The sequence below is a fragment of the Solea solea genome, chromosome 19 (genome assembly GCF_958295425.1).
Source record: "Solea solea chromosome 19, fSolSol10.1, whole genome shotgun sequence".
In the NCBI taxonomy this organism is placed as follows: Eukaryota; Metazoa; Chordata; class Actinopteri; order Pleuronectiformes; family Soleidae; genus Solea; species Solea solea.
Genome location: NC_081152.1, coordinates 20,746,545 through 20,765,310, shown reverse-complemented (window position 1 = coordinate 20,765,310; position 18,766 = coordinate 20,746,545). Strand labels below are relative to the sequence as shown.

The window sequence follows — 18,766 nt, the reverse complement described above, 5'->3', positions numbered from 1 at the left end:
GTCGTATCAAATGACGACGACAAAGAAGAATTTAATCTGGGAAATTCTCCTCAATTTCTCCTAAATATCGAGATTTTAGACATTTCCTTTGCTAAATGTTGGAGATTAACGTCATGTTTTTAAAGGATTTTTAAGTCTTTTTAACTAATCTACAGTTCAGCATTGTTGGCCTTGATTCTTGTGTCGGACGTCGCACTCGTGACTCTTCCAGTGACGACACTCGTGCTACAACTGTAACATGAAAAAGCTCCAAAGGTTTTTCTGGCAGCCAATGCAACGTTAAATCAAGCCAGATAACATAAAAAAAAAAAATATTGAAGGTTTGTTGACGTCACTTATTTGCAGAGTTTCCTGGAGTTTGTGTCTGATGGGATTATTATGGGAACTCAGAGGTTCCATGAACACAAACAAACATTCTTCTTCTTTCTCTCCGCTGCCAGATGGTGGTTTTTTTGGTTTGGCCTCCAAATTAGGGAACGGATAAAACTGTGACGGTCCACAGTCAACTGTACTGTGTACGATACACAGAATGTGAACACGACCGCAGCTCATCATCCAGAGTAATGACCTGAAATCATCAGACCATTTCAACTGTCCTCACACACACACACACACACACACTGTTTACCTTAAAGACCTTGATGGGATCCGCCCAGTTGGAGTCGGCGTTCTGCCACGGTTTGCGATCAGCCAGGCTCTCGGCGAACACGTCCAGATAAAAGATGGCGTAGTTCTCTGGGTCCGGGATCTCAGACTGGAACAGTTTCATGATGTTGAGGAACGTCTCCAGAGGACCGCAGATGTAAATGACTGCAGAGAGAAGAACAACAACACACCACGTGTTTATTTTTCTGTACAAAAATACTCACTCAAGGTCAAACCGTCGTATTGTTTTTGCTATGACTGACGACGAGTCCGGTCCTGAGAAATCTGTGTTCTCTCAAAATTCTTTCTTCAGTCTATTTTTAGTAAGTTAGTTAGTCAGAGTTTGTCTAACCATGAGATAAAGAACTGAAAATATAACTTAAAATAGCAAACACTTGTTGTGAGCCTTAAGTTAAGTTAACTTAAGCCTTAAGTTAAGTGGCTAACAACTGTTTTTACATGTTTTCAGTAAAATCGGACGTGCATCGGCTAGACGTTGGCCACCAGGGGGCGACTCTGCTGGTTGCTTCTTTGGGAAGTCTTTAAAGTCACTTGATTTCTACCGTCAGTAAAGAGTTATTGGTCTCAATGGACGACAAAGCGGACACTAGTGTGAGTGACAGCTGCTCTTGTCCAATAGGAGCCCGGATACAGGCGATGTCTGAGTTTCCAGGTTCAAAAATGGACACAGTGACGGTGAAATCGCGATTTCTCGAGGTGTATATTTTTGGACTCTTGCCTTGCTTTGGAAAAACCTGAAGTATCTTTGAAAGCAGTGGTTCCCAAACACTGGGTCGGGGACCCACAAATGGATCGCAGGAGGTTATTTGTAGATCCCTATTTTCCCAAACTTTGAAGTAAAATATCTTTGCGTATGGTCTTGATGACCGCCTGACACTGCCTGACACTGCCTGACACTGCTTGACACTACAGTTTTTGCCATTCACCCATTCATTCATTCATACAGCACATTTTCTATCACACAGCCGTCATGAGCAACATGGGATTAAGTGTTTTGCACTAGGGCTGAAACAATTACTCAATTATCAATCGATTACTAAATGAATCGACAACTGTTTTGAGAATCTTAATGAATCGGTTTGAGTTTTTTTTTTTCTGGTTTCTTCGCTCCATGTAACAAAGAAATCATTCAAACAGAATAGATATTGGTTTTTGTACAAAAACAAGATATTTGAGAACGTTGTCCTTTCTAGGTTTGAGAAACACTGATCAACATTTTCTGACATTTTATGGACCAAACGATTCCTAGTTTGGAGCTCATCAGCATGTAGCAGAACCGGGAACTAAACCCATAACCTTCAAGTTAAAAGACGACTCGCTCCACCGCTGAGCCACCGTCGGTCCATAGGTTATAAAAAATGATGCTTGTGATTCATTTACCAGCTCAAAACGACACAGATATGGCAAATTTTGGTCATGATGTTGTCGTCACACAGCGAGTAAATGTTTTGTCAGTCACCAGGAGACTCAGAGACTCGTGTTTGATGACTTTGATCAAACTCAAAACAGGAGGTGATTCAGCAGCAGATGTGAGGCCGGAGCCAGATCAGCATCTGCAGCCGGCACAGACACGTCAGGCCCCGCCGCTGGTCTGGAGGAGGTGGGGGAGGCTTGACCTCTAACCCTTTTTTTGTAAATATCCTCATATTTCCCGTCAGTGGGCTCAGTGTTGAAGCTTTAAAGCTCAGCTGCGACCTGCGTCCACTTTCACAACATCCGTGAACGAGCCGGAAAGCTTATCACAGATAAGATTAATCTGTGACGTCGCTGAGTTGAACATTTCTTTTACTTTGAGGTAAAACGTGTTCATGTGCAAATTTACTGAGTCAAATTGATCCTGATGGGTCAACTTATGTCGATTAAAACCAGAGTTTTCACCATTTTCACACTGGTGTTGATACTTTTAAGCACGTGCGATGTCTGCTTCTAATAAACGTGGTGCTTTGACGCACTTTATTATTCGTCTGCAGCAGATGTTTGAATGAAAATAAAGGGGGTGGAAGTGGAGACCCCGGGAACTGATGGAAAACAGGTGAGAACCTCAGACGAGATGAAACGTAAACAAATAACAACGGAGTGTTTTTAATAACGACGGTGAACGTGAACACAAGCAGCAAATCAATCAAGAACAGTGTTTAGTGTGTAAAGTGTTAATATCTACGCGACCGTCTGGGAAGCTGGTGCTGTCGAGTAAAGAAGTCTGTGATGAGTTATGTAGGAAGAATTCATTTCAATGTTCTTGTCTGTGAAGAACAGAGGAACCTAGCTCAAATCTGAAGATCTCTCCTCAAAGATGGCACCGATATTCAATAATTATCTGTCTAATAACTTAAATAAGCCTAAAACTAATGATTCTTCTGAGGAAATTACTTTTAACCAGGTAGGTTGGTAATGTAGGTAGGTAGGTAGGTAATGTAGGTAGGTACGTAGGTAGGTAGTTGGATAGGTAGGTAATGTAGGTAGGTAGGTAGGTAGGTCATGTAGGTAGGTTGGTAGGTAGGTAGGTAATTGAATAGGTAGTTAATGTAGGCAGGTAGGTAGTTGGATAGGTAGGTAATGTAGGTAGGTAGATAGGTCATGTAAGTAGGTAGGTAGGTAGGTAGTTGGATAGGTAGGTAATGTAGGTAGGTAGGTAGGTAGGTAATTGAATAGGTAGTTAATGTAGGCAGGTAGGTAGTTGGATGGGTAGGTAATGTAGGTAGGTAGATAGGTCATGTAAGTAGGTAGGTAGGTAGGTAGTTGGATAGGTAGGTAATGTAGGTAGGTAGGTAGGTAGGTAGGTAGGTAAGTAGTTGGATAGGTAGGTAATGTAGATAGGTAGGTAGGTAATGTAGGTAGGTAGGTAGGTCATGTAGGTAGGTAGGTAGGTAGGTAGGTAGTTGGATAGGTAGGTAATGTAGGTAGGTAGGTAGGTAGGAGGGTTGTTGGACAGGTAGGTAATGTAGGTAGGTAATGTAGGTAGGTACGTAGGTAGGTAGTTGGATAGGTAGGTAATGTAGGTAGGTAGGTAGGTAGGAGGGTTGTTGGACAGGTAGGTAATGTAGGTAGGTAGGTAGGTAGGTCATGTAGGTAGGTTGGTAGGTAGGTAGGTAATTGAATAGGTAGTTAATGTAGGCAGGTAGGTAGTTGGATAGGTGGGTAATGTAGGTAGGTAGATAGGTCATGTAAGTAGGTAGGTAGGTAGGTAGTTGGATAGGTAGGTAATGTAGGTAGGTAGGTCATGTAGGTAGGTAAGTAGTTGGATAGGTAGGTAATGTAGATAGGTAGGTAGGTAATGTAGGTAGGTAGGTAGGTCATGTAGGTAGGTAGGTAGTCGGATAGGTAGGTAATGTAGGTAGGTAGGTAGTTGGATAGGTAGGTAGGTAGGTAAGTATGTACTGTAGGTAGGTAGGTAGGGAGGGAGGTAGGTAAAGGGTAGGTCAGTATGAGGGGAGGGAGGTTAAGGGTAGGTCGGTAGGTACTGTAGGTAGGTAGGTAGTTGGATAGGTAGGTAATGTAGGTAGGTAGGTAAGTAAGTAGGTAGGTACTGTAGGTAGGTAGGTTAGTAAGTAAGTAGGTAATGTAGGTAGGTAGATACTGTAGGTAGGTAGAGAGAAAGGTAGGTAGGTACTGTAGGTACTGTAGGTAGGTAGGTAATGTAGGTTAAGGATAGGTCGGTAGGTAGGTACTGTAGGTAACGAATGTAGGTAAGTAAGTAAGTAGGTAATGTAGGTAGGTAGGTTAGTAAGTAAGTAGGTAATGTAGGTAGGTAGATACTGTAGGTAGGTAGAGAGGAAGGTAGGTTAAGGGTAGGTCGGTAGGTAGGTCAAATCAAAGTGGACCTAACAGTGACAATCACTATGTTGACATTAGAATGTAGCAACATTAGCAACTCTTGCTATGAAGACAAATACAACAGCCACTGCTCTGGTATCTTCTTCCTCAGTATCTCCAGCACCAGACATGAAAAAAACAAAAAACTCCTACTGTGAAGACTTTAAACTTCAAAACTCTTTAAAGACACTTTAGAAAGCAAAGAAAATGTCTCTTTTCACGTCTGCTGCCCGGGGCCTTTATTTCCATTCGTACTGTATGTCGTAGTGAGCGACTGCTGCCAGCTCCGAGGCAGTCGTCACTCCCAGTGTGCAGACATTTCCTCATGTGTTACACTAAAAACCCCGACTGCTGCTTAGACCCCGACTCTCATCTCCTCCTCTAACTTGGCTCCTCATGCCAGGCCGTCCCCTTGTCTCCTGGAACGCTCCCAAAGTAAACGCAGCGCTCAGCCGCTCAGTGGAAAAAGTCATCCTGTGTTGTAGCAGTCGTACGGTAACATGCACCGAGCTCCGGCCTGTGCTCGGCACAGCACATGAGATTGTTTGGTGCAAGTTGTTCCACTTCACAGTTTCCAGGTTGGTTGGTGGTTTCACACAGAGCTGTTTGTTGCTTCTGTTTTAAGTCAGAGGCCGTAGTAGTTATAGTGGGAGGAGGTAGTAATGCAACATTATGGACCAATGTCCAGTTTCATTTAGCATGGTCTTGAGTAGCAGTGTGTGTGGTCCAACCTTAGGTTTATTTCTCATCAAAATAGTTAGCACAACAACATTTGATAGCTGTCACCGCCAGAAACCAGATTTGTTCTACGCATGTGCAAAGTGTAGCTAACTCCTGTCGTAAAACCCTCACACTAACCCTCACCATAACCCGGAAACAGTATTTGTAACAGGAAGAAGTCACATTCTCGGTTTCCAGTAGGGATTGGGTAGCCACAGTGGCTATTAGAGATTAGCAAGTGTTGCTAGCACTTGCTGTTCAAAACACCTAAACGTGACTCGATGGGCCAGCGCTAGTATATTTTTTTTAATTTGCTTTCAACTTCTAACGTTAGTGACATCAAAACAACATTTCTTGCATTTACATAAAAAGTCAACGAGAAGACACAAGTAGATGCTAGTTTTGCTTCAGCGACAAAACAACTGAATCACAAAATCCAACAAAGGTGTGAAATTTGCATTGTTAGCTTCAGTTACTTGAGCTAAAATATTAGAAATCGAGCCGCAAACATTTCAACGTTGTATCACAGCTTGAGGAGAGTCGGGCGTCACAGAACGCGTGCGTGTCACTCGATTCAAGACGCAGGTTCCAGTTTCCTATGAAGGTTGTTAGCTTTAGCGTTAGCCGGGCAAGGGAGAATTCACGGCTGTGTTTACTCGTGTTGCTCTGAGCATAAGCGAGTAAAAGGAAACACAAGAGACAACGTGAGCAATGAAGACGTGTTTGTAGTTACAGTGGACGTCTGTAATAACACTGACGTCAGTCTGAGCATTTTTTAATTCTTAATTACAACCGTGTTTGCTTTGGTTTTGCTAATTAGGACGTGTCACTGCCGAGGACGTGGACGCCACAGATACTCACACACAAGTAAAGCAAGTCGTGTTTTTGTCCCCGGGACAACACGGGATTTTCAAACACACGTCTGTGTTGTCATGTCATGTTTCTTGTGCCTGCTGCTGCTGCTGCTGATGCTGCGGTGGCTGTTGCTGTTGCATCCTGGGAGTCTTTTCACACACACAGACAGACCACAGTTTCTATAATTACACCAAGGCACCGTATACCTGAGCTTCATTGTGAGGAGACACAATACAGACGTGCACTCGACACGGCCTGATGTTTTATTCCATTCAAGACGCTGAGATTTTCCCTCGTCTGTGTCATTAATGGACCGAGAAAAGAATGTCTCTGAGCAGTGTCTCTGAACAGTGTCCATCAAGCAATGCAGGCCCATTAAGGGGTTGACTTTCAAAAACTATCAAGGATTTCAAGGACCCATGGGATCAAGTGGTAGGAGACATTTACCATTATTTTGAGTATGCTACATTGGAATTGCCGCCTAATCCTAATCCTAATCCTGTGAAACACAGTTTGCTGGTCGAGCATCTTATGCTGCATTTCATTCAATCTGATTCATTTTGACAGAGATATGATAACGATGTCTTAGAGTTTAGCCCATTGTAAACAAGTGGGAGTTGTTGAAAGTTTGATGGTTGTGCAGACTGATCCGACGAAAAACTGCAGACAGGAAGTTGCTAACACAAGGACAAACTTACAAAATAAACCCAATACATTCCCCTCGTGACTCATTTTCTCTCCATAATAGATAATCTCTTGTTAAAAAATGAAGAGGAAAGTAGTTTCATCTGAATCTGATTATGCTTTAAAAACTTTCAAGGATTTCAAGGACCCGTGGGAAGCCTGCATCACTTAAAAAAAATAAAACTCCAGGAAATATTTGAAGAATATTGATAACAAAAGAATCATTTCACTGATAAAAGTGCAGATAAATAGATGATTTTTTTGAATGAGTGATAAACGCATCTGCTTTCTTTCTGTTTACCTATCGTTTTATTAGCGTATCCATGGCAACAGCTTATGAAAGAGAGTCTGACAGAGTGATAATCAGCAGCATCTTCATCTGACAGGAGAGAAAACGCTGAACTGACGCGAAACACGGAACACGGAAACCATTTCTATCAGCTGTCGGGAGCTGAGTCACAGTTAAAGTAAAGCTTGTTTTCCTCCTCTCACCCGCAGCTCAGCGGCTCGACAGGCCGGAGGTTATCTGTCGGGGGGAGAGAAGTGAGCCGAGCCGGGACAAGCCCTGACAAAACCATTAGCTTCCATGACCTCCAGCTCACTGCCGCAGCCCATAATTCATCCACGGGGAAAGAGAAGTGGTCGAGGGGGGAGGAGGAGGAGGAGGAGGAGGAGGAGGAGGAGGAGGGATTTGGCAGCTGTTACCTTTCACCTCTTTTTCCTTTTGCCGCTTTACCAACATTTAATTAACCTGTGTTTATTCCCCCGTTTGTTTGTTGTGACGCTGTTACTGTAACAACACACACAAATGTTTCACTTTGTTTCCAGGAAGACGTACGACTGAAAGAGATTTGACTTTTCTCACATGTTGAAGCTGGTTTTTAACTTTTTATGGGACGCAGTGATGTCATCAGGCATGGAAATCAGTCCTTATTTACCTTCCAACCACCATCGCTGCCCTTTGGACACTCAGTTTAAACAAGCTACGGCCTTAGTCTGACTACGGCCTTAGTCTGACTAAGACGGACAATCGGACAACTTGAGTCTGAGTCTGTGCAACCATGCGAAGGAGAAAATCGATTTATTGGCCGTGTACGTCTGAAAATTTTGTTCACGTTCACACAGAATCAACACAAGACTGAAAACACAGAAAAACAAAAGACTCACTTCATAAAATATGTGTGATATTAAGTCATATATTCTCTAAAGACTATGTTCACGTCTTTATCTCACTGTTAGACGGACTTTTTCAAACCACTCACTCTCCCACACCAAACCCCATAGAGAAAATCAGCGATTGTAACTCACAGTAACACAGGAGCTGCTGGTCCACTGCTGCCTCGTGTGGTCACTTTGTGTCACTGAGGTCAATCAGAACAAAGGATTTCAAATGCCGAATTCACAAAATAGACATTTGAACTTAGTGATGGAGGCAGCAGTGGATCAATGACTCCTCTGTGCTGTGATGTTAAAATCACTGGTTTTCTCTATGGGGTTTGGTGCAGGAGAGTGAGTGGATTATAAAACTTCATCCACTCAAACTTCAGTTTTTTGCAAACATTTCCCTAAAAAATTGAACGACATGGCATTTTCCTTGCATTCATCATCATAGATTCCTCATGAATCTGCTGATTTATGGACTCATTATTCCACGAGGAGGGAGTCTCTGGATTATTATTTTTTAAAGTTGTTCGTTGGCTGAGAAAGAATTGGGAGAACCTCAAAAGTTTGGCTTCACAGCATGAATTAGTAAAGACTGAGCAGCAGCAGCAGCAGAAACAGCAGCAGCAGCAATGAGCAAGGATACGTGCAGACAGCCACACATACAGAAGCCCGCTCTGGCCGAGAGGGCGACCTTTTCATCGCGACCCTTGTGTGTGTGTGTGTGTGTGTGTGTGTGTGTGTGTGTGTGTGTTAGAAAACCACAGGTGGTGGTCCTCTGCAGGCCGTAAAGCAGCAGCAGACTGACCCCAGCCTAAGCATTCCTCTGCAGTAACCCTGAAATAAACAGACATTCTCGGCTCCTCAGGTTGAATCTGAACTAAAAGAAAACTTCACCGTGACCTCATTCTGTGAGAGCTCTCTCTCTCCTTCTCCCCCCCCCCCCACTCTCTCTCTCTCCTTCTCTCCCCCCCCACACTCTCTCTCTAAAAGCTCCAAATTCAGCACATTAGATTATTTTTGCCTGTTTCTAATCCTGTCCAGTTTGAAGTCACAGCTCAGGCACCAAACTCCATGGAGAAAATCAGCGATTTTTTTAAACATCCCAGCACACAGGAGCTGTTGATCCACTGCTGCTGCCTCCATCCCTGTGTTCATGTGCGATATATTTTTACTTCTGTGATTCAAATCCTTCGCTTGGCTTTAAATAAACGACACAAACACTACAACAATGAGGCGGCAGTGGACCAGCAGCTCCTCTGGGGTTTGGTGCAGGAGAGTGAGCGGTTTTTACAAATGTCAGCTTCCTCTCAGAAAAGTCTCACAGTGAGACAAAGACGTGAACATCGCAGACTGAAGCCAGGCATATGATTTATTACATTAGCCTTTTATTAAGTGGCTAAAATTAAATATAAATAAGTAACTATAAGGTTAAAATCATCTGTTGTACAGTTCGGAACAATTTCATCACATTTGGTGATAAAACCTCAAAACTAAGTTCACTGTGGTGAATTTAAACTCATATTTATATGAATATAATCAGGAAGGAAAAAAACTTGTTACAAAACGTTTGTTTTAAATGCTAACGATAAAAGAAATGACTTAAGATACCAAAAAGTGTCATAAGATGTCATAATGTAACAAAAACATTACAACACTAAGGTTCAAAAATGCTGACATTAAATAAAACTTGAAAAAATGACTTTGTTTAACATAAAGCGCTAAAAATGTCAACGTAACAAAAACATGCTACAGAAGCGTTACAAAATGTATGTAATGGCAAAAAAAACTTGACATACGATAAGTATGCTATAAAACTTTTTTCAAGAAGTTGCTAACGTTAGAAATTTACTGACTTTAACAAAAAAGTAAAAAAATGGTTACGTTTAAAAAACAAAATGATCGAATGTTACAAAAACTACTTGCTAAATACATTTTTACAAAATGTTGAATTTTAAAAAACGACCAACTTTAGCAAAAAGTGTTAAAATAACAATGAGTTTACCATAAAGTCATAACGTTACTAAAACATGCTAATGTTGTTGTTTTAGTTTACAAAATGATCTAATTTTACAAAAACTTTACTTGCACGATCACTTTTATTTTACAAAATGTTGATTTTCTTATTAAATTGCTGAAGTTAAAAAAACGACCAACTTTAGCAAAAAGTGTTAAAATTACTCAGTTTTTTATCATAAAGAGTTAAAAAAAAGTCATAATGTTACAAAAACATTACTAATGTGTGTAGAAAGTGTAAGATATGACTTCATGACGATTGTCCTGTAAATTCACCGTGACTCCCTTTTTATCGCGATATCCACGCGTGCCTTTTAAACTTTTTAAAAAGTTTCTTGAAACTTACTTCTTCCGTTCTCCTTCATGAAGGCGATCAGGTCTTTGTAGTCGTTGAAGTCGTTCTCGTACGGCTGCGCCTCCACGGTCACGTTCATCACGTCCTTCAGGTTCAGGTAAATCCCCTCAGACAGGAAGTAGTGCGGACGGTCGTCCTGCCGCAGGTCGTGGAAAATGACCACGGCGCGCGACGTCCAGTTGAAGTGCGTGTGCAGGACGTTGGCGAAGTCTCCCAGTTTGGTGGTGGAGGGTCCGCTGCGCACGATGGTGCGGTACTCGTCCCGCTTATCGAAGCCGTACGCGGGGCCCCCCGCCGTGATCAGCGGCAGCTTCCAGTGGGACGCGAAACGCCCAACGGAGGCGAGCGGGTACACGCACCCGGGTCCGAAGAAGGCGTCCGGTCGGATGTAGAGCTTGGCGTCCACGGCGACCACCTGCGCGCGGCTCTCGGCGCACGAGCCCGCGGCGGGGTCCTCGGTGCTGTAGTTGAGGATGTTGATGGTGCGGCCGAGCAGCAGCCCGTGTTTGCCGTGCAGGTCCTCGTGCGCCATGAGGATGGCGGGGAAGACGCGCGGCAGAGCCCACGGGTACTTGTGGTGGTTGTCCGGCAGCATCACGGCCACGGTGATGTTCCCACAGCAGCCGGGGAGCAGCAAGAGCAGGAGGAGGCAGCCGCAGGACAGCGCCGCCAGCAGGCAGCATCCCAGCGCGCTCCTGCATCCCATCCCAGCGTCACGAAGTCCCGCGGAGGAGGAGAGCGACAACGGCCACGGAGAGCGCGCAGCAGCGGAGTGGACAGGAGACACGGCCGCGAGTGGACGCCTCACACCAACTCATAAGTCTCCGTCTGCCTCTCTCTCTCTCTCTCTCTCTCCCACACACTCACTCACTCTCTCTCTCTTTCAGGAAAAGTCGAACAAAGTGGGCGCGTGCGTCATCGTGTCCAGCCCCGCGGTGCCATCCGTGCGTAAAATCCACGAAAACCCCCACACACAGTGGTTCTGCTTCCCCACAGCGCGCGTCCTGCCTCAGTGAGAACATCCATCCACGACTGAGACTTAAATCACGGCTCAGCCTCTGCTCTGCCCACGCACACTCACACACACACACACACGCGCGCGCGCACACACACACACTGCAAGAAATATGCGGCTCCTGCAGGAGGCGCTAATAAATCAACCCGTCACTCCAAAAACAACAACCTGAACATGTGTGTGTGTGGTTTCTGCGTCACTTTTTATGTTTTCTTACAAACGTAAATAAATATAAAAATCATTTTGTTCTTCTCCAAACAAACACTCACATTTTATCATCAATTATGTCAGAAAAACAAAGTGTGACAGGATTCATTTGCGTGAATGAGTGACATTTTTTGCAGTGTGTCTCTGAGGCCTGTGACATGGCAGGGAGTCGCCCCCTCGTGGTCACTCAGCGCAAGTTTTTTTGCAAGGAAAAAGCAGTAAAAACTAATGTATGAATACGTTTAAATGGATAGTTCAGTGTTCACTCACGCTCCTGCACCAAAATCCAGACATAGACATTTACACCTTTTTAAAGACTTTTATCTTGCTTTTAACACTTTTAATCTCCTTAAACCTAACTTTTTGTGCTCTTAATAAAATTGATATGAATCCACTCTTTAACTCTTATGATTCCTTAGAATTACATCTGTGCTGATTGTTAAATGTTTATATAGCATTTATGAATGAATTAATATAATATACATTACACATTAAGACTAGAGGTCACCAATAATTTGTTATGTCACAGTTTTGCAGCCCTGAAAACTACATGTAAATGAAACAATATTTGTTGCTGAAAATGCACTTCCTGTTGCCAGTAGGGGGCACAATCACTGCCTTTTTGGAGGCTATCATTATGGACTGATAGCCCATTACCTCAGTTGCCTTGGTAACCTGCATACAGATCAAAAGGAAGGTGAGGGGGCGGAGTCTGTCTGGGCTGCATGGCTAGTGGGAACGCAAAATTGTAGAAATTGTTGTTTCCTTTGCTGTAATTCCTGTAAAATCCATCGGATGGCGACAAAACTTGGTTAAATTGAAATGTTTGCACGTCCGGATGTGGACTGGGAGTTTGGAGAGTTTTCGTGAGCGGCAAGGCCCTAAAAAGTGCTATAAAAGAGTACATCAAATATGACATGTTCTTTAAAAACACTTTTTAAGTCAGTTTTTAAAAGTTAAAAGTTGCTGTATAAATTAAGAATATAAATGATTATGAATATTACTGTTCACACCAGTAATAACACAAACAGACTTGTTTGAGAGGATGTTTTATTTCCTTCAGCTGAGGAAACATCATGTTTGTGTTCAGATTCACACACAGATACGTTTTATATTCACATTCATCAAAGGTCTCGTTAGAAGTCTGATCCCAGTTTAACACAAAATCAGTTACATTCTCAGTGTTTCACTCATTCACAAGCTAAAAAACAAACCCCCAAATTCACTGCAGAGTCGACGAAACTCTTGTTTCCATGCGTTTCTTCCCTAAGTGAAGTTTGTTTGTTTGTTGTTGTTTTATTGGTCCAGTTCCTCTTTGGCTCCTCCCTCTTCACGCCTTCAGCCAGTCGAGCAGCTGAGGTGTGTAGTAGGTGATGATGATGTCGGCACCTGTGTCACACACGGGGAAAACTTTATTGATCAGATCACGATTAACACGAAAACGTCCGAACCGAAAACGTCCTGGACACTAAAAACAACAAATGGATTCATCCAGAAAAAGAAAAAAGAGCAGGGGTTCTCAAAGACTGGGTCAGGGCCCAAAAATGGGTCACAGGAGATTTATTTTGGGTCACAAATTATAATTTTTTTTTACTTCAGATGTATTACATCATGTGCTTAAAATAAAGATGTGATTCATGAGAGCAGTGGTTCTCAAAGACTGGGTCAGGGCCCAAAAATAGGTCAGAGGAGATTAATTTTGGGTCAAAGTAAGATGTGCTTCATTGATCAAACACGTTTTTCTTTTTGAAATTACTAGTTGATGATATTAGTCGTTAAATTAGTTGTAAAAGGGCAGTAAAAAGTCTAAAATGTTATAATACTCAATTTATATTTGGAATTGGGTCGTAATAGTTAGTTATCTTTAAAAGGTGCGTCCCAATTTAAACTAAGAATTATTAGAATGTCGGAAAATGTCCCAAACCTGGAAACGATGACGTTCTCCAGTGAATAAATTTGTCCACAAACTAAAATGATTAAGTTTTAATGAAAATATTCCCATTTAAGAAGCTGAAGAAGCAACTGAACTTACTAGAGTTTAATACACAGTATTCAACTTTGTGGATATTTTTGCACAGCTCTACTGTCCAGGTGATCTCGCCATGGCCCCGCCCACTCCTCCTGTCTCACCTGCCCTGCGGAAGGCGGTCATGGCCTCCATCACAGCCGCCCTCAGTTCAAACGCTCCGGCCTGAGCGCCGTGCCACAACATGGCGAACTCTCCAGACACGTTGTAAACGGCTAACGGATGATTGGGGAACTGAAGAAAAAGAAACATTTGTTTTTACAACAAAACAACAAAAAGTGACACTGCAGAGCTCCATGTTCACTCAGAGAGTCACTGACCTTGTCCTTGACCTCTCTCACGATGTCCAGATACGGCAGACCTGGTTTCACCATCAGCATATCAGCGCCTTCTCTCACATCTCGCTCCTGCAGCGCAGAGAAGCAGCAACGTTAAAGGAATAGTTTTGGTTTTTGACATATAAAAACAAGCCTGGAACTGATTTTAGCCACTTAGCAAAATGCTAATCTACGTCATATGAAGTCTCAAGAACAGGTTCATTGCTTTGATTTGCTGTAAGACGGCGTTTTATTTACAGAAAACCGAAGTTTGTGTCGCTTTGTAAGCTGATCATCCTCTCGCACCAAAGTCCACAGAGAAAATCAACTGTTTTTATCCGACAGGGACACAGGAGCTGCAGGTCCACTGCTGCCCCGTGTGGTCAAGTGGATCAACAACTCCTTTTCTTTATGGGGTTTGGTGCAGGAGAGTAAAAAGTGATTGGAAAAGGCCGTTTAACATAAAGCAGGAAACACATGCTTGAGATATTACAGACTTAGAGCGGCGTAGATTTTATAAGGTGAGTGTTTTGTTAATGTTTGGAGGCGCCAGGCTCAGCACTGACTGAAGTGTCAGCACTATAATACAAACACACTTCAGCAAACCTAAACTGCTGCTGTAATGACTCACCACAGCTCGAATGGCGAGTCCTCGGGCTCCAGGAGGAAGCTGATAGCAGCGTCTGTCCCCAAACGCGGGCTTGGACTGAGCAGCATCTCTGAACACAAACACAACTCAGTCAGTCGACTCAGGGACGCTCACTTTAGTGTCACCAGAACCTGGAGCAGTACTGACCTGAAAGGTCCATAATAACAGGAGGCAAACTTTGCACTGTAGCTCAACACTGACACCTGGAGGACAACATGCAACACAACACGCCAATGAATCGAGAACATTACATTACATTACATCCAAAGCGACTTACAATAAGTGCATTTAAACATTTGGGTACAAATAAGAGCTAGAAGTAAGAAAGAGCTTCAAGTAAGCCAAACTACGAAGTGCTAGTCATAAGTGCGATGTATAAGTTGTTGTTTTTTTTCGTCTTAGTCAAGGTAGAGTCGGAAGAAATGTGTACATGTTTTACCACGTTAAAAATGCTCAATACTTCACCTTGTTTCCCAAACCAAAAGAAATGAGCGCTTGTTTGATGGCTCCGACTCGTCCGTCCATCATGTCAGAGGGAGCGATGATGTGGCAGCCTGGACAAAACGTAACCATGACGACGCAGTTTAGCAACACACTCAAACGATGCAATACGTGGCAGAATGGGCTCTTTTTACTGATATATATATTTGTCATATTTCCACCGATATGTCTTTTTCTTATACTGCTGTCCTTGGTGAGTCACGGACCAAGCGGATGGTTGGACAGTTATGCGAGTAAAAGACAGACAGACTCAAAAACTTTAAAAATCTGTAAAAGAAACAGTGAGTCCCTGACTGCAAAATGTTTTTAAATTAACATTGAAAAGGAGGTAAATGTGGAGAAGGTCTGTGTCACCCTAAAATAAACGATATAAAAACGTGAATTACCAGCTCGGGCGTACGACACTGCGACCTCTGCCAAGCGCAGGCAGCTGGCGTCGTTGTTCAGGGTCCCGTCTTCATTCAGGATGCCTGCAAAAATAAAACAAAATAAACAACAAAACACAACCTAATGATCTCAAACTAACAGGAGGTAAAAGATGTGAGGAGCAGACACTGACCGCAGTGACCGTGAGACGTGTACGGACACAGACAGACGTCGCAGGCCACCAGCAGCTCCGGGAACGAAGATCTGATCTTCTTCACGGCGAGCACGGCCGGAGTATCGTCGCTGTCTGCACCTGAACCTCTGTCGTCCTGGTGAGACGAGACGAGACGAGACCGTTACTGTTTACAAGATGACAACAACCAAATCAAGACTAGACAGTCCCAACACAAGGCGACCCAGTCCTGACACAAGACGACCCAATACTAACACAAGAAGACCCAATACTAACACAAGAAGACCCAATACTAACACAAGAAGACCCAGTCCTGACACAAGACGACCCAATACTAACACAAGAAGACCCAATAAAGACTAGACAATCCCAACTCAAGATGCACCAATCCCAACTGAAAACGACCCAATCCCAAGCCAACACAATCTCAATTTAAGAAAATCCAAGACTACGCCATCCCAACTCGAGACGACCCAATGCCAACACGAGACTAGACAATCCCAACAAGATTCGAAGGCGTAAGTGAAGACAACCCACTTCCAAATCCCATGTAACGTTTCTGTTTGTGCAGGTGGTAACATTATCTCCATATTCCATTCTGATTGGGAGTGTACGATCACTTTCTCTTTCAGCTTCACATACCTTGGCTATTTTCGCTGGAACTCCAAAGATCAGGACACATTTCAGGCCGTTGGCCACCAGAGGCTGCAGCATCTCCTCCAGCTTGTTCACCCCATATCTGTGTGTGTGTGTGTGTGTAACATCAATATTTAAGAGAACAGTGAGAGCATTCAGAGAAGGTGTGATATCATCAACATTCAACACATATGGTTTTCCTACGACCGATTACTTATAGTAGTTCCAAAAAAGTTAAAGAATAAGATTTTACAGTGCTCTAAACTAACTTCTTTTTTGTATCGGTTGCACTATCATGGCTGGTCTTTAGGCCAGTTTGAGTTTTGGTTTGTTTTTGTGAGGCCTCAAAGGTTTAACGGATTCTCTTGTTATCTCGGTCCAGGTCCAGTGTTTGGCTCTGACTCCACCCGGCCTGACCGCTTTTATCTCAGGACAACACCCTGAGTGAGTTCACAGCTGCAGCCGCCACGCTGTGCGTCTGTGTGCGAGTCATGTGATTTTGTGTTTGAACCTCCAAACCTGGTTCTGATGGGTTTCTCACCTGGCCTGTCCTGGCAGGCTGCCGATGGGCTCCACCGCGTCCTCACTGTCTCTGTGGGAGAGTGGTGAAGACACAGGAGTGAGGAGGAGGTCGGGAGTTAATGTCAAAAACACAGTGCAGTGGACTGGAAAGAGAGGAAGTTTTCGTTTTACGTGATAAAGATCGGGTAGATGAGATTGTCAGGTCTCAGATCGGCGGCGCAGGTCTGCCAGGACCGCAGCGTCGGGTGGAAATATCCACTGTGGAGGATGGACTCGGCTGGTGTCTGCATCTTTACCCCTGGAGCGAGGAGACAACCAGAGAGGAAAGTGAAGCAGTGAACACGGTGGGAAGCAAAAACACGGCTCTCACACTCCAGTGCTTCGACGCAGCTAAGCCACTGTTATAACTGAGCAGGCATGCGTGAGTGAATGAATGAATCAGTGAAGGCTTCATTTCAATCATGTGAACATAATACGATACAAAAAACAAGATCACATCTGCTTTTACAAGCACCTGGAATGTTTTCAACTTTCTGGATATACACATCTGAACTTAGACAATCCTACATACACATTAATAGGCTTCTATCGTTTTACAGCTTGGGAGAGAAACGGCACAAGCCATGTCTCAGATGCACATCGAGGTTTAACCGGTTAAGAGCCAGGACGAGAAGATCGATTGATAGATAGCTTTATTTCAAACTATTTGAATAGATGAAAATGAATAAACAAATGAAGAAAAAAATAAATAAAACTAATAATAATAATAAAAAGGCAATTTCAATAAAGTATACATTGGACTCATTGGAAAAGATCACAACAACAATCTCTCAACTGGGTAGAAACAGCATCAGCAGAACAAGCGAATGATGAGGACAATACAGCCCCTTCTTTGTTATCCCTGAATAATTGATATGATAATTCACTGATCAATGCATCTGTATGAACAATATTACAGCACCTTGTGATTGTTTTTGGATTTTAAATGATATTGTATCACAACAATATTTCTTATTCTTATCACCATCAGACAACACTTCATCTGTAGCTGAGATGGAAAAAGGGTCTTCACACATGTCAGGAGGATGCTGCTCCAATGGACAACACAGGTGCACAACAGGGTGCCATTGGTTGTATGCGCACCAAGTTTAACATTAAATGGGACCATGCGCCTGGTGTCGTGGTCAAATATGAAGGCGAGGAAAAGACTTTACTTGATAAGATTGTTGTTATAGTGCTCTGACCAATATGTGCACTTTAATCACCATATTATCTTTTTATGTCATGCTTTTCACCTTCGTGTACATGTAATGATTTAGACCCATTATATGCAAATAAAATACAGAGTAATTTTGGCTTTTTGTAAAAATAAGGTGCAAAGAAAAGTTGCACAATATAGCACTCAGAGAACAGACAGTGTTCACACTGCAAAACTGAATTCTCACAGTTATTAAATGTACAATATAGAAGTAAAATGACATGACACCTCGAGGTAGGGGATGAGTAAGGCACATACATACTTTGCCTCTGGGGCCTGTTCACACGACAAAACGTTTGTAAAAGTGCAGAACATGTTCCTCCATTGTAGAACACACATTAGTATATTACACAGTAAATAATGTAGGGAATGAGTGTTCGTATGGGTGTAGCCCTTTTACTGAATAAATGTCAGTAATATTCAACAAACAGATTAGCTAGATAGATAGCTTTAATGCGACACTCACTGTAATTTCAATTTAACAACTTGTATGTTGACATTTTCCACGTTTTTTCACCTTGGCTAAAAAGAAAAATACGTCACGAAAACCACAACTACGTTGTCACGCATAAAGGATGAACCTAAAACACGTGTAATAGTGTGACAAAATGTGCATAAAGTGAATAAAAGTGTATAAAACACAGAGTACTCGCCTGTATGAAGGAAACTGCGACCTCTCCACACTTCACTCCACTCTTTCTCCTTCTTTTCTTTTTCTTTTTTTAAATCCACCGTTTAAAGTGACGATAAAACCGCACTGCCGCCATCTTCTGACCGGAGGCCTGAACAACACTTAAAAACGTCTC

General features: G+C 42.9%; 2 protein-coding genes across 2 annotated transcripts in view; both read right to left on the bottom strand.

Moving 5' to 3' along the window:
• Window positions 1-11,311, bottom strand: part of npr2 (natriuretic peptide receptor 2) — a 55,974-nt gene extending 44,663 nt beyond the window's left edge. The window contains exons 1-2 of the mRNA XM_058617813.1: window positions 10,262-11,311; window positions 629-810 (exon numbers count right to left, since the gene is read on the bottom strand). Of these exons, the coding sequence (XP_058473796.1) occupies window positions 629-810; window positions 10,262-10,976 (897 nt within the window). The 5' untranslated portion in view covers window positions 10,977-11,311. The remainder of the gene's footprint in view (window positions 1-628; window positions 811-10,261) is intronic.
• Window positions 11,312-12,525: 1,214 nt separating this feature from the next.
• alad (aminolevulinate dehydratase) lies at window positions 12,526-18,752 on the bottom strand. The gene is made up of 12 exons (XM_058617825.1): window positions 18,614-18,752; window positions 16,874-17,000; window positions 16,722-16,772; window positions 16,187-16,283; window positions 15,545-15,680; window positions 15,372-15,455; window positions 14,950-15,038; window positions 14,632-14,687; window positions 14,467-14,554; window positions 13,839-13,925; window positions 13,623-13,752; window positions 12,526-12,881 (listed from the first exon to the last, which is right to left on the bottom strand). The coding sequence occupies exons 2-12, from the start codon at window positions 16,990-16,992 to the stop codon at window positions 12,823-12,825; spliced, it is 996 nt and encodes a 331-aa protein (XP_058473808.1). The 5' UTR covers window positions 16,993-17,000; window positions 18,614-18,752; the 3' UTR covers window positions 12,526-12,822.
• Between the last annotated feature and the right edge of the window lie 14 nt (window positions 18,753-18,766).

Excerpts from the sequence above, each read along its gene's own strand:
- alad (XM_058617825.1), bottom strand. The coding sequence starts at position 16,992 with ATGCAGACACCAGCCGAGTCCATCCTCCACAGTGGATATTTCCACCCG. Across the intron at positions 15,681-16,186 it reads TTCCAGCGAAAATAGCCAAG|GACGACAGAGGTTCAGGTGC; the intron begins GTATGTGAAGCT and ends TCGTCTCACCAG. Across the intron at positions 14,555-14,631 it reads TGTTATTATGGACCTTTCAG|AGATGCTGCTCAGTCCAAGC; the intron begins GTCAGTACTGCT and ends GTTTGTGTTCAG.